Source organism: Aedes albopictus, chromosome 3 (genome assembly GCF_035046485.1).
Source record: "Aedes albopictus strain Foshan chromosome 3, AalbF5, whole genome shotgun sequence".
NCBI classification, from domain to species: Eukaryota; Metazoa; Arthropoda; class Insecta; order Diptera; family Culicidae; genus Aedes; species Aedes albopictus.
The window spans coordinates 218,478,482-218,494,542 of record NC_085138.1 but is presented as its reverse complement, the minus strand read 5'-3'; the positions used below and the strand labels follow the sequence as shown (position 1 = coordinate 218,494,542).

The following is a 16,061-nucleotide window of genomic DNA, read 5'->3' as shown; positions in this document are numbered from 1 at the left end:
CACTACCAAAAATCCTCGCTTTTCGTATACAGCGCGAGCGCGGTGCAGTTTCGGTTGCTTGATGGCGCGCGTCCTGGAAGGTTAAGAAAGATAGTCCATTTTCCTAAAATGACGTATTTTATAAAATACGTGCTGGTTGGTCGCCAAATCATGCATCAATCAAATGTGTCGCGAGCCGAAATAGTTTGAGAACCCCTGGTGTAGTTTGTTTTTCCTTCATTCGGAACAAATAAACGCAATTCCCCAATCAAATCAAATCGGGAAAAGGAATGAACATCACTCAATTATTGACTTGTTGAAAAGTGATTTTCATATCAATTTTTATATCCATTTTTAGGATTATTGTCATTCGCAATGAAGAAAGCTGCATCAAACCAAAATTATCCTAATCCTGACTGAAAGTAAGGCTCGAATGTGACAAAAATTATTCAATTTATGGCGAGGGTTTTCGCTGAGTGTAGGTCAATTGTCATACCTCTCAGGTCATACCCATGAGTCATCGGATAATAGAGGTAATAGTCCATTTTACGAGCCGATTTTATGAATGAATTTTGACAGGAGGTAGCGTCCAATAACCCGTGAAAATCAATATCATCATCAACATTGTTGTCACTCGTAAAATGGCTCATAAACTATAGAGGAAGAATGTCGCTGGCGTCGCTGCCGAAACATCTCTTGCTGGCGGAGATAGGCCGGGCTATAAGTGTCAAAGCGAAAAAGTATGCAGTTTGACAGATAGATACCCGACATGTTTGCGAGCGAGAACAAAGGGAACAGCAGCGACATTCGTCCTCTATAGTTTATTAACTCTATTCACCGGATAGACAGTACCCGAAGCTCACGACAATGAGCCATTTTACGAAGTGACAACAATGTTGATGATGATATTGGTTTTCACGGGTTATTGGACGCTACTTTTTGTCAAAATTCATTCATAAAATCGGCTCGTAAAATGGACTATTTTCAAAAATAATTCCTCGAGCTCTGACATTAATGCACATCGCACTCAACAGAGACGTGTAGATGTTCATCTAATTCCATCCCAAGGAGATTTGGATTGTGAAAAAGAACGAATCATGTGCATTAGTGGAATCGAGGCCAGTTCTGTGCCTTCAAGGGACTGAGATGATCAAGTAGCTCCGTAACTTGGGGGAAAGTACACGGTAACAAATCTGCATGCTGATATAAACTGATTGGCACTTGAATTCGCACTACTGTTCAATCAGTTAGTTATCAATTAAATATCATTTGGAAAAGAACATCCAATGCCTCATCAATTTAAATGGAGCTTCAATTCGTTATAGACAATGTTTTGGTTTTAAAACAAAAATAAAAAAAAAGTTGTACACCGCACCCAGATTTGATACCAGGACCTTCAGAGTCACGATCTCCAGTTAGCCTAGTGGTTAAGGCTATGGATCGCCAATCCGGAGACGGCGGATTCGATTCCCGTTCCGATCGGGAAAATTTTCTCGACTTCCTGGGCATGGGCATAGTGTATCATTGTGCTTGCCTGACAATATACAAATTCATGCAATGGCAGGCAAAGGAAGCCCTTCAATTAATAACTGTGGAAATGCTCAAAAAGAATACTAAGTTGAAGCGAGGCAGGCCAAGTCCCAGTGGGGACGTAGAGCCATAAAAGAAAAAGAAGAGTCACGATCATCTGTTTTACCTCTACACTACTCTCAGTTATGTCGAATTCGTTTATTTGCACCGCCTGCACCGCTTTGCCACCGGGTGTAGCAAACTTGCACCGAAACCGTTCGTTTATTCGCAGGTACTGTTCTGTTTTGACACCCGATTGGCACCGGTGCAAGAAAATGCTACACCCAGTTTGAGCGCGGTGTAGCAGGTACAAAGCTAGTTTTACCAATACATGCATATCGCTGAACTTGTATCGTGATTTTGTTTTGGTAGGAATGATGATTTTCTTTTCGGCATTAGGTAAACAGTTTTCTTTGATATTCGTTTATTTTGAGATGTTTTAATTTCCAAACAGCAAATCTGTGCGTTTAAAAATTATTTAAACTTGATCGATAATTATCACGTCTTTCAACTTCTGAGGAATCTTAAAAATTTATCGGTAACATGAATTTTCAAAGAGTTGATTCAACGTATATTTTTTCCATCACTTTTTTTTATTATCGCAAATATGTGATAATGATTTTAATCATTAGAATTTTCTGTTGCATTGTGATCTATAATGTATGAAAAAAAAATAGGTAATAAAGATTTGATAAGCCCAGAATAAAATAAAAATCTATTTATTCAAATTGAACTGAAATATTATTGAGCTAAAATTTTGTAGGTACAAACAGTTTCATAAACCGTAAATTATATTTTTTTTTCTTACAACAAATATTGTATTTTTGAATTACATTACAAGTCAAACAAATATTGCGCGCAAACCCCAAAATTTTATTCCCACCTTTGGGTTTCCGCGCCGAAGACCCAGCGCCAGATTCGGCGACAAAGAAAACTGACAGCAGTCGCCGGACAGTTGGCAATCCTGATATTTGACGGCGGCCGCCCGGTAGTCATGGGAGTGGATTGTTGTCACGCAAATAGATCTTTTCGCTGAAAATGCATGTGTATTGAGTTATTGTTGACAGATTTTCTGCAGTGTTAGTGTGAAATTCAGCGATTTTCTGTATCGCGTAAGCCTTCGCTGGAAGAAAACGTCATGTTGTTCAGCGAAGCAAGGAAAATTTTCAGTGAAAAAAGAAATATCACTAAAGGATGGTTAAAGCGTTTTGAAATAATATGAGTTGCGTTTCAATAACGTTATGTTTTAAAAAACATTTATTTATTTTCCTTTTTACGTTGTAGCTAAACGTTTCTATTGAACTGCCATTAACATTTTTTGTGGTCAATTTGTGCACGTAGATCGTTTACAATTGTATGCTAGCATATTTTTTATTGAGCAACGGAAATTGTTAAATTCTAAAAAGTAGCATTTAATTGAAAAATTATGATATTACAAGAATTTGAAGAAGATAAATAATGTAGGAGTGTTAAAACATTGGATAACAATTTTCAAGTAATATTTATCATTACAAGTTTATCATGTACAAGAGGATTACTGAAAACTTTCAAAATTGTTCAATTGTATAAAGAAAGTAAAAAATAAAAATATATAAAAATAATTTTGTTCATCACGGAAATCATGAAAACATTGATTATGTTTATTTTTGATATCCTTTATTGTTTTCATTAACGCGCTCACGCGCTCTTACTAATACCATCATAAACTGTCAGCAAATTGCACCGAAACCGTTCGTTTTTCCGGTGTCAATTGCTACACCGGTGCAGTGCACCGTCGGGAATAAACGAATTCGACATTAGTTTACACATATCAGTTAGGGAGGGTCGAATCGAAGCGAAACACTTTCTACCACCTGTCATCTATATTCACACTCATGCTCAAAACAGTCATAACCAAATCAACAGTTTTTTCACGTTGGATCGTACTGCTTTACACAGTAGTGCAAATTGAAGTGATTTTAGTTGGTTTCTCCGGTGGGTTTATTTTGGTTCTCAAACCAACACTGACAGTATTGCGATTTCAAAGGAAAAGCATTTCTGATTATGTTGATTGGGACATTGGATAGTTAAGGAGTTTTTCCCTCACATCGAGCGTGCATAATTGTGTAGCGTCCGTCTAGCAAAGTCGTGGGTTCGTTTCCCACCGGACACGTGGATGTATTTTCTTCAAATTCAAATTTGTTCATTGAACACGTGTTTCTGTTGTGTGTATGAATGTCAAAGCTCTACTTGGCTTGGTTAACCTAAGCAATAATCGAGAAAATTTACAAAAATGTTTTGGAAAAGTGACCAAATTTGAATATTTACCTGTTGTTTAACATAATCGTAATACCACAGTGTCTGTGGTAATACGTTGAATTAGTAAGTATGTTTTTAGATCATTTAAATTTCTATCTAGATCTATGCTTTTCTAATAATAGTAAAGCTAACTAGCGAATATTAAGAATTTAACGCAATAAGGCTCCTAAGATGTGTGTATACATACAAACCAATGTGAATGATTGTCTCTAATTGCCTTAAAATATTTTTAATACTAAACACATGCTAAAATTCAAAACTACGTTTGCATCACAAACTCAATAAAGCCATATCAAAGCCATTTTTACCTGGAATTTTTTGAACATTTCTAAAGAAAATAATGAGCACAAATAGTTTACATAATTTTACCAATGGGTTGCCCTGTAATGAATGCATGTTTACATAAACATAAAACAAAATGTGTGAAAGCTTGGGCACACGCAAAATCACTGGAAAATTCACGTCCGTTTCATTTTTTAGGTATTATTTGGAATATGGTGTAAGGTCACCCCCTCCAAACATGTAATGTTCTAAGCCCATATCTCCACCATAATCTTAATAATATTTGGCAACAAAAAAAAACAAACACATTCATCTTGATCAAAAGTTTAGTTACCCTCTTAAAACCTTGTTATTTTTAAGCCCATTATATCCGTCAATTTTAAGAGCCCATATAGCCGAGGCGGTAAACGCACGGGTATTCAGCATGACCATGCTGAGGGTGACGGGTTCGATTCCCGGTCGGGCCAGGATCTTTTCGTAAAGGAAATTTCCTTGACTTCCTTGGGCATAGAGTATCTTCGGATAAAAATTTCCAATAGAATCACCATAAACTAGCATTAAATAATGATAAATTTGACTGTTCAACAACAAATTATATTGTGTACTTATTTTCCTGCTGAAAATGCTCTAATGAAACTACAATACGTGAACAATAAAATCAATGGCACTAGAGATTTCAATAATAAAAACACTATAAATTGTATGATAGTTGACTCAATTTGCTCCAGAAAATTTGGATTTTTTTATGGTAAAGATACATAACAACCCCCATTTTCTATTGTAAAAGTGACATTTACAATACATGCTATGGTGGAAAACAATAGAATCTGTTGTTACTCTATCGTTTTAAACAATTGAATTAATGGAAACTACCATTCATTTCAGCGTATTGTAACAATACATTCTGTTGTATCTCTATGATCTTTTTTATCAGGGCGTGCCTGCCACACGATATACGCATGCAAAATGGTCATTGGCAGAGGAAGCTCTCAGTTAAAAACTGTGGAAGTGCTCATTGAACACTAAGCTGAGAAGCAGGCTTTGTCCCAGTGAGGACGTTACGCCAACAAGAGGATATCCGTTAATTTACGTCCGATTTCAATGGTCTAGATCTCATTCACTTTGAACATGATTCAGGCGAAACTTTTCCATAAATATCTCAACGTAAACTTAATCTAAAGTTGCGACATTTTCAAAAAAAAAAAGCTCAACTATCAATATTATGCGATGCAAGCCCTAATCAGCCAAAAGTTTGGGGTCACTGTCGTAGCACATGGAAAAGTGATTCGATGATATCTTCGTTATCTCCCATTTTGAACATCATGAATAATACTTACTGCTTAGACTTTGAACCGCCAATATTTGTAAAAAATAGGGTTCATTCACAAATTTCATAACGCCTTAATTGGCCTTTTTCGACACCCACCCACCCCTTTATAACACTTTTTATATGGTGATTATTCGATCATTCGACAGTTTCCTTGTACAAACAAGCGTAACACGATTTACACCGTGCTAATAATATCATACAAAATCAAATTGTACCGGAGCCCGTAGCGTAGTGGCTACACGTTCACTTTATAAGTGGATGGTCATGGGTTCAGCCCAGCCCCGGCACTTTCAATTTTTCGTCAGTTGCTCTTCCCCCGAGAGTAGCTGACACCTGACCCTCTTTTGAGCATATACTATACATATGCATAACGGACTTGAAAACTTTTGGATATCGGCTAACGGCAACTCATACTGGACTGGACCCCCAATCGGACTGGAGAAGGAACAAGAGCCACATATCAACATTCTCATGCTCATCATTCTACCCATGGACAGGGTAGAAAAGTGACAGTAGCGCAACGGCAACCAGTACGATATAGTAGAATTAGAATAGAATACATTTAGGCGCTGTACAAAGGGTAACTGCAGCCGCCAATTTGAATCGCTTACGCAGTGCCCTAGTGGACAAAAGAGTTATAGATTAGGTTAAGTGGTTGAAGAATTAAAAAAAAAATCAAAATGAATTAATTTTACATCTGTAATAACGATTATTATCAAAGTGAATGTATTTATTGAAAGGCCATGTAACACTGATCAGTCAGGGCCTCCAGTTAGGCTACACAGAAAAAAATATGTAATTAAAATTCAGCGAAAAATCATGCACATAAAGGGAATGCTAGAGTTAGTTCACTTTTACATGAGATATAATGTAAAATTACATCGTGTAAATTTCCGCCAACCATCATGGACTCCAACCGGAAACGCGACTATTAGCGGAAATATACACGAACGTAACATAATTTAACTCTTAGTTAGCTGAATGATGCGCAATACCAACAATCAGTTCAATCCCATACTAAATATGTGATTACTTTCGAAAAGTACATTTTTATGCTTAAATTTGTACCGTATTACCCCGCTAATACGACACCGACTGTTGTCGAATAACCGGGGTAAACTTTTAATTCGACAAACTGGTCACCCTACACCACGTTGCTCATTGAAATTTGGCAACTCTATTTTTGTTTTTGTTTTGATTTCCGGATTTGTTATGAAACATGATTTCAACAGATATTGCGGTGGTGCGAATGAAAAGCTCGTTCTTTTTACGATTGTTGCCATTCTCAGTCGATTCCGGTTGATCTTCAGGCGGTTTGGGCGTCAAATAGCACCAAAACTGAACTTCCGGAATTAGCGTCTGCAAGAGAAGCTGCTGCGGGTGCGAGTATAAGCGCAATATTAAACTGTTTTGCATTTACAGTGTACATCGCTGTGACATTCCAACACTTTTTAATTCGACATGTGTCGAATAAGCGGGGTACGAATTAAAAAGTGTCGAATTAAAACGTGTCGAACGAGCGGGGTAAGACGGTATTGGGTAATTCTCGCTGAAACCAGACCGCCATTTACATAAAGTCTGGGATTTTAATCTTTGCTTGCTTATTCGCTAGAAAATGATAAAAAAGGATGAAAACCACTTTGGTTGGGTTAAATTGCAGGGCTGGTAGCAAGTCACTCTTTATTGACTTAGTCACTTTTTTTTGGGTTGGACACTAAAAAGTCTCTTTTTTCAAGGTCAGGTTACTAAAGTCACTTTTTTCAAGTTTTTTTTGGAAATCGAAAAAAAAATACGGCTTGAAAAATACCCAAATTTAAATTTTAGTGTTTAGCATATGCCTGTGATGCCGTTGTTTATATTCATTCTAATTTTTAAAACAAAGCGAGAAAGCGCAAGTCCCAAAATTAAATTAACAACTTCTCCTGGAATGTCTGTAACTGTTATGAAAATTTGACTAAAAACTCTTTAAATATGAGACATTTTATTGCGCATTTCCCACCCCACTGGACCCCTTTCGCAGTTAGTACAAGTGCGGGATCGTAAATAAAACTGTGATTTTGCATCGAATCGTGTCGGTGTCTTCTGCGCAGAAGATACGGTAACGATTTGATGCAAAATCGCAGTTTCATTCACGATCCCGCACTTATACTAACTGCGAAAGGGGTCCAGTGGGGTGGGAAATGCACAATAAATAAATTAGGAGTCCTATTACAATTTCATTGGGTGTTCAAAAAAACCGTAGTTTTTTTCCTGTAATTCTTCAGATCTTCAAATGGAGGACGTAGAGAAATATATCAGGAATTCCATCAAAATTGTTTGATAATTTTCTGTTATTTGTTTCCACACATTCATTTTTTTTCAATTTTGAGTGGATTCTTGAAATCATGTGTAAGAAATTGTTACTCAAATACATTCACACATTGTTTAAGCCTTTGTCGTTTTGTCTGTCTATGTTTTCTAACAAGTTTTCCAAGTGTTTAATAAGAAATTCCGCATTCGATGCACTGCCACAAAGTTTAAAGTTTGTAATATTTTTATTGTTTTTGTTTTCATCACAGAACTTTCTGCAGAAATTTTATCAAATATCACTCAAAAATGTTCTCTTTAAGGCGAAACTGGAAGTATTTCCTATTTTTTTGTTTTTTTTATTAAATAACGAAGCAATATTTCTTTATCAACCTTAACATTCGTCAAAACTTTTTCTAAAAACTTTATCAAGAATTTTCCCAGAAATTCAATCAATGTTGCCTAAAGTGTTTCTACCGGAACCGACTACAGAATCAATGTTGCCACATTCATTTACATTCATGCCATGTTCATCTAGTTCTGCACAATAAATGCTAGAAAATTGTAGATACATCAAGCTTTGTACAACTTGGAGTATGAAAGTTTTCATTATGCAGTACCCCAGGAGTTTTTTGAATCAAATTCGTCCTACAATGTTTACTCACTAGTCATATTTTTGTTCCAAAAGTCACTATTTAGCAACTTTTTTACTATCTTTAAGTCACTATTTGGTCACTATTTTTGAGAATTTAGTCACTAAAATAACTATATCGACCATCAGTTCTTGCTACCAGCCCTGAAATTTATGCACTTCTTGCTTGCCAAAAGGGGCTGAGAAGGTGACAAAAATGACGATTTTTCACCAAATTGCACCTAATTTATCGCGTCATATCTTGAAAATTCATGTTGTAACATGTTCAAAACTTCACATTTATATGAAGAGAAACTATACACCTTTCATTTGAAGTTGAAAATGTTTTTGTAGCCATTTTGGATTTGCCGCCCTTTTGAATTTTATCATTAATCGCAATTTTCGCTGTGTTCGCAAACACTGATTTCAAATCTGACTTATCATTAGGAAGCTGAGAGTCTAAGTTTTTCAAAACATTAAAATATTTAGGTGTCCATTGACCGCAACAATGAAATATCGATGAAAATGTGAGAGAACCTCGCAGTTTCCCATACATTCTCACGCGTGAATCTGATCGTGCGATAATGGAATCGCGTTCATGCGAGTGGCGTAACAAAATGTATAAGAGAATGGGAGGTTGCTCACGTTTTCATCGATATCTCATTCGAGATCTCATTGTTGGGTCAATGGTTGCGAACACAGCAAAAATCACGATTTAATCATTAAATTCAAAATGCCAGCTAAATCCAAAAAAGCTGCCAAAAATCGACTTTAAATTAAAGGTGTGTTCCTTGTTTTCATAGAAATGTGAAATTTTGTACATGTTACAATAGACGAGTGCACCGATGAACATTGAGTTCACTGATCCTGAAAATTTTTGACAACAGCTGAGTCAACTCTCAACAACTTCTACTCAGAGATGCTTCACCAAAATGCGCTGATATTTTTTTGTTTGATTTCTTACATGTATTTTCATTTAAAGTGATGCATATGTATATAATTAATGCACTAGCCCATATTTTTGCCACTTCATCGCGAAAACTAGTTGCAATAAATCAAACAAATATTCAGTTGGGTAGAAGTTGTTGAGAGTTTCAGACCTTCATTCATATCCCTTTTTTGTGTATTCACAAAAAACATGTAATACGGTTGAAAACGGTACTGACCCATCTTGCTCCCTGACCCATCTTGCCCTCACATACTATATAAATAAATAAATATTGACGATCTTGCGCCAAATACGACGCACAGGCAAACAAAATTGTCCCACCACAAAATATGCACACCGGTTTCAGCATACATTGGTTGATGTCGCCGCTACAGTTTTCCAGTAACGGAGCGTTATTTTGGGGTGGTGCTTCGACTAATCGGTTTGTTTATGCACTGTTTCCTTTGTTGTTGGATGTGTGAACATTGTGCTGTCAAAGATTGAACATTTGCACGATCGTCGCAAAATCCTTGCAAAGCTCAATAAACAGTATTTCCAATGAAGAAATCCGGTTGATCGAATACTTGGCAGCTAGAAACATTTACTTGAATGTTCATTACATGTACGATAGCTGCATTACAGTAACAAACTACTACAGTAACAAAAGTGTGAAAGTGACATTGACGTTTGTGTAATACGCAATTCAGGAAAATACTGAATTTAATACAGAATCATTCAATAACCCTTGAGCCAGATTATGGCCATTTCCCACATATTATTTTAAGTTTACGAAGAGATGAACCAGTCTAGGGCTGAAAATCTCTATAATAAAGTAATAATAGTAATTTTAAGTTTAGAACGTTATTTTTGCCAAAAATATTACCCCACTGATCTTTTTTTTGTCCCGTAACGTGGGTAGATCACCTTAGAACGGTGCGTTACGGTGTAAGATCTACCACATTGCATCAAATTTTAATCTTGCTATTTTCCTGCTTAAAGTGGTAGCATTGCAGATTGAAATTTGATGTATTTTTTGTTATGTTTATGTTTTGTTTTTAACTGCTAATAATCCTTTTGTTTCAGGGAGATTCAGGTAATTTTACTGTATAATTTTGAAAAATAGTAACTGTAACGAGCCTATCACTTATATCTTATCCAGTATTTATTTATTAATCCTTTATTCTCTTTTCAGTGAATCTTACCATCATAGCTGGCACACTAATAAATCTTTTAGCAAATCACCGTACACATCATCATATTGATATATGCGAACATGTTTAAATATCTATATCGTTATCTGGATGCGTTTGGTACGGGAGGTCCACGCTTCCATCTTTTCCCTCGATTTCAAGGTGTAGAATGTTTTCAAATATTGACTATGTTGAAATCGTTCTATCCCTTGAAATCTTCTCTGCGTTACATGCTGCGCAGTTGGCCTGGCCATTAGACAAGAAAAATGATTGACTTGAAAAGTCTTCATTTTCCAGGATGCATTCAAGTAATGGCTGCGTTAGTGTGAGATTAGATTAGATTAGATTAGAAAATATTACCCCACTGATCTTTTTAACCCGGTTGCGGTACGGAACAGAGTTAGGGGCCATTCATAAACCACGTAGACTTTTGGGAGGGGGGGGAGGGAACTGGCAAAAGTCTACGCTCCAAATAAATTTTAAGTTTTTTGTATGGATAAAAGCCTACGATGGGGGAGGGGGTGGTGTCTGAGATAGTCAAAATTTGGTCTACGTGGTTTATGAACAGCCCCTTAAGAAAAAAATCGTTACTTATAAGTTTATAAAACTCAATTTTCATTAATTTCATATCATTCAGTAGCTAAACAATAACTGATTACGAAATAGAATGTGGGATAGAATGTGGATCAATGTTACCTCGCTGATCAATGATTTTCTGTTTAACGGTACAAAATTGCCTCATTTGGTAATTTTGCATAATATTTTTATAAATAAAAAAGATTGTATAGGTACATGACATTAACGACATGCTACGTTAATTGAGTTTATTATGTTTAAATAAACCGATAAGAATTAAAATTGAATGAAAGATAACGAAGGCATCGACATATTACTTTTCCATGTTTTACAAAAATCTCAAACCCAAACTTTTGGCTGGTACATCATGTTAAGAGGGAACTTTTAGTCGATGATATCAATATTTTCTAGATTGCGCTAAAAGTTGAATAATAATCAGTTGAAAGCCTATAGAAAATAGGTTTTATTACCACTCCAATCTTGAAATTTTGTCGACTCAATTTTCAGCGACACTGCCGTAAGTTATAATCTTTTTTTTTGAATATGTTGCAACTTCAAGTGTTTTGGAATTGAACTAGACTTTTGAAATCGGACGTAAATTAACGGAGATATGAGCTAAAATTAAATAACATGTTTTTGGGAAAGTGACCCCAAACTTTTGATTATGAGTGTATATGATTTATTCAAAATTTGTGTTTTTGTGGAATTCCATATTCGTCAGAAAATATTGAAAGGTGCTTAACCTCTCAGAACGCGCGCCATCAAGCAACCGAAATTGCACCGCGCTCGCAATGCATACGACGAGCGAGGTTTTTTGGTCGTGTTGTACTTTTTACAACAGCGCGCGTCCTGAAGGGTTAATGCATTTTTCCTCCTAAATCTGGGTCCTCGACCACTGTGATTGGCTATCAAAGAGTATTGTGCTCAGAGTTTAAAATTGTCATTTCCAATGAGTGAAATTCAACGTTAATTTTAAAAATTCGCAACCGGGAGATCAAAATAAAATTAATTTTGGTGAATGAATTTCTCACTTATTCATTCATTTTTCTGTCAGTTGAAAATTGTCAGTTCACTGAGAAATGTAACTAGACCGTAGCTCCCGATTACTCTTCCAATCACCTTTAAACTTGTGCATAGCAGTTAATTAGAATACTAATTTACTGCTCTATTTGTTTATTAAGTCGGATTGTGCGTCTGTTTGCAGAAATTGGACATTTTACGACGTGCGAAAAAATATTCGTGACAGAGAATTGAATAAAAAAAAGAGAGGTATTATTCAGCTGACAATGGATGTGGCCAAACACGAATGAAAAAATGAGAATGTCAATGTTCACTTTCAACCTTCGATTTTTTTACACACTGATTGTGCTCATTAACTCGCGCATTGATTACTGTACAAAATTTCTTGTGTAAACGGTATAGTTGAATCAGGCTCAATTTGAAATTGAATTGGGTTGAAGCTCAAACATTTTCTTTAGAAATGGTCGACAATTTGGATTGTGCACAATAGACAACTTGAAGCGATCTACGGCCGTTAGCAATGCAAACTCACAAACTTTGGCATAACTTTAGGCATGTTTGTCTGCTAGAACTGTGTAATTTCATTCACCTGCCATTATTATAATTTTCCCAACGTCATCTAGGATAGATGGTACAACTATTCTTGCAATAATAAACAAATTTAGTGTTGTTTTAGAGTTTAGTGAGTTGGTTTAGGTATATAGTTTTAGAAATAAAGAAGAAATGGTTGAAAATTGCAAATGCATTAGTGGTAAGGGTGATTGACGTCTTGTGATTTGAGGAAGAGATAGATCATTACAATTCTCGTAATAAAATAAATAATGTACGAGTTTGTCTGATTCACTATGTCTTACCTAGCGGTCCAAGGGGTATGGGCAAAGGTGCCATAGAAAGGGAAACATCGCGATCCCGAGTTTTACTTTCCTTTTCTGATTCTGGAGGACTCTTTCGTGACGGTTTTTCGTCGTCTATAATTTCCGGTAGTGGAGCCTGAAAAAAAATCTTTGATAAATCAGGTCGTGGAAAATAAGATGAAGAAAATTACGTCCGGTGGTCTAACCGCATCCAGTGGGGCCAAATATTGAACAAGTTTTGTCGAAAGCTGATGCCACATCACTGATGCTTCACAGTAGCCACATTCCTGAAACAAAGATAGTTCAACAATTCTGAAGAACGCGGTGTAATTTTTAATCCTACCTTTGATGAGCAAATGTGATTTCCTAGTCCCACTTTTGCCGCCGTAACCATGCATTTCAGTAGTCTACACACTCCGTCGCAGACAGTTGTGTAAATACCGCTGTGTTGTTCAATATCCTGAAGTTCCATCTGAAAAGGTTTAAATCGATTTCACAAAATATAACCATATGAAAACGTCTATCTTTGTGGAACATTATGGGATAACTGGTAATAATAATAACGTGAATTTACCGGGTCAGTATTTTATAACAATCCATACGTTTTAGCTAAGCAATCTCTCTATGAATACCGAAGTAACCAAGAAGCATTTAAATGAAAGCTGTTTTTCAGTATTATATCAGCATTTCACCTGCGCACCGCTCTATTGTAGTTGTTTGTTTGCTAAACTGCCTGAATTAACAACCGAGCCGTTCATTTGGTCTTCAAGCATCGCAAATGTAATTTCACTGCCACGGAATTGGTGAGGAAATTCAATAAAAACAAAATAAAACCCTTATCATCTTTCTAATGTGTGTGCCTCAGCAAGCAGAATATTTTTTCAACAAGGTTTTCAGATTCCAACACATTGTTACACCTGGAGAACACCACAGCAGACGGAATCTCAAGTCAACCATGTTCTGATTGACAGACGGCACTTCTCCGACATTATCGACGTCAGGACCTATCGTGGCGCCAACATCGACTTCGACCACTATCTGGTGATGGTGAAACTGCGTCCAAAACTCTCCGTCATCAACAATGTACGGTACCGGCGACCGCCACGGTAAAATCTAGAGCGACTGAAGCAGCCGGATGTCGCCTCAGCATACGCACAGAATCTCGAGGCCGCGTTGCAAGACGAGGGTGAGCTCGATGAGGCCTCTCTAGAGGACTGCTGGAGTACAGTGAAAGCAGCCATCAACGACGCAGCCGAGAGCACCATCGGGTACGTGGAACGGAATCGACGGAACGAATGGTTCGACGAAAAAGAAAGTGTAGAACGGTTTTGAAGGAGAAGAACGCAGTGAGGGCGGTAATGCTGCAGCAAGGGACCCGACAGAACGTGGAACGTTACAAACAGAAGCGGAAACAGCAGACCCGCCTCTTTCGGGAGAAAAAGCCCCTCCTGGAAGATGCGGAGTGCGAAGAATTGAAACTGCTGTGCCGTTCCCTAGAAACACGGAAGTTCTATCAGAAGCTCAACACATCCCGCAACGGCTTCGTGTCGAGAGCCGAAATATGCAGGGATAAAGACGGAGGCCTCTTGACGGACGGACGTGAGGTGATCGAAAGGTGGAAGCCTCACTTCGATCAGCACCTGAATGGCGTGGAGAACGTAGGCACGGAGACAACGGAGGAAACGACGACGCCAGTGCAGCGGAGGACGGAAATGAACCAACTCCCACGCTGAGGGAAGTTAAGGATGCCATTTACCAGCTTAAAACTAACAAAGCAGCTGGTAAGGATGGTATCGCAGCTGAACTCATCAAGACGGGTCCAGAAAAGTTGGCCACCTGTCTGCATCGGCTAATAGTCAGTATCTGGGAAACCGAACAGCTAACGGAGGAGTGGTAAGAAGTGATAATCAGCCCCATACATAAGAAAGGCGACCATTTGGAATGTGAGAACTTCAGGCCGATCACTATTTTGCATGCCGCCTACAAAGTGCTATCCCAGATCATCTTCCGTCGTTTGTCACCTAAAACGAATGAGTTCGTGGGAAGTTATCAAGCCGGCTTCATCAACGGCCGATTCACAACGGACCCCTCCAGAAATGCCGTGAATACCAGGTCCCAACGCATCATCTGTTCATCGACTTCAAGGCGGCATACGACAGTATCAACCGTGCAGAGCTATGGAAAATCATGGATGAAATCGGCTTTCCTGGGAAGCTGACTGGACTGATTAAAGCAACGATGGACGGTGTGCAAAACTGCGTAAGGGTTTCGGGTGAACTATCCAGTTCATTCGTATCTCGCCGGGGACTGCGACAAGGTGACGGACTCTCATGTCTACTTTTCAACATCGCTCTGGAAGGTGTGATGCGACGAGCCGAGCTCAACAGCCGGTGAACGATTTTCACTAAATCCGGTCAATTTGTGTGCTTTGCAGACGACATTGGCATTATTGCCAGAACATTTGGAACGGTGGCAGAGCTGTACACCCGCCTGAAACGCGAAGCAGCAAAGGTCGGACTGGTGGTAAATGACTCAAAAACAAAGTATATGCGGGTAGGCGGAACCGAACACGACCGGATCCGCCTGGGTAGTAATGTTACGATAGACGGGGATACTTTTGAGGTGGTGGAGGAATTCATTTACCTCGGATCCTTACTGACGGCTCCTAAAGAAACTGCGGTCGAAAAAGATTCACCCACGCACCAAATGCACCATGTACAAAACGCTAATAAGACCGGTGGTCCTCTACGGAGACGAGACATGGACCATGCTGGAAGAGGACCTGCAAGCACTCGGAGTTTTCGAGCACCGCGTGCTAAGGACGATCTTCGGCGGTGTGCAGGAGAACGATGTGTGGCGGAGAAGGATGAACCACGAGCTCGCAGCATCCAGAAGGTGGCCAAAGCCGGAAGGATACGGTGGGCAGGGCATGTTGCAAGAATGCCGGACAACAACCCTGCACTTGTGTATGCCCGGAGTTGTTTTGAAGTCGGCTCTGTTGCCCGGAAAACTGTCCATCTCTTGTATAAATGGTCAAAGCATTTGTGCAAGGAAGCTTGAAAAACTAAGTGAGTTGCGTGACATTCTATCTTTATCAAATGTCGATGTATTTTGCATA

At 38.1% G+C, this 16,061-nt stretch overlaps 1 protein-coding gene across 5 annotated transcripts in view; it reads right to left on the bottom strand.

The window, feature by feature from the left end:
• LOC134291312 (protein unc-79 homolog) overlaps nucleotides 1-16,061 on the bottom strand; it is a 37,480-nt gene that overhangs the window by 8,325 nt on the left and 13,094 nt on the right. For 2 of the 5 annotated variants that reach the window (XM_062858903.1, XM_062858899.1), the window contains exons 7-10: nucleotides 13,287-13,415; nucleotides 13,135-13,230; nucleotides 12,944-13,079; nucleotides 12,679-12,726 (exon numbers count right to left, since the gene is read on the bottom strand). In XM_062858903.1, coding sequence (XP_062714887.1) covers nucleotides 12,679-12,726; nucleotides 12,944-13,079; nucleotides 13,135-13,230; nucleotides 13,287-13,415 — 409 coding nt within the window. Of the gene's footprint in view, nucleotides 1-12,678; nucleotides 12,727-12,756; nucleotides 12,858-12,943; nucleotides 13,080-13,134; nucleotides 13,231-13,286; nucleotides 13,416-16,061 lie in introns of those variants that run through there. The other 3 variants (XM_062858900.1, XM_062858901.1, XM_062858902.1) reach the window with 2 other exon arrangements.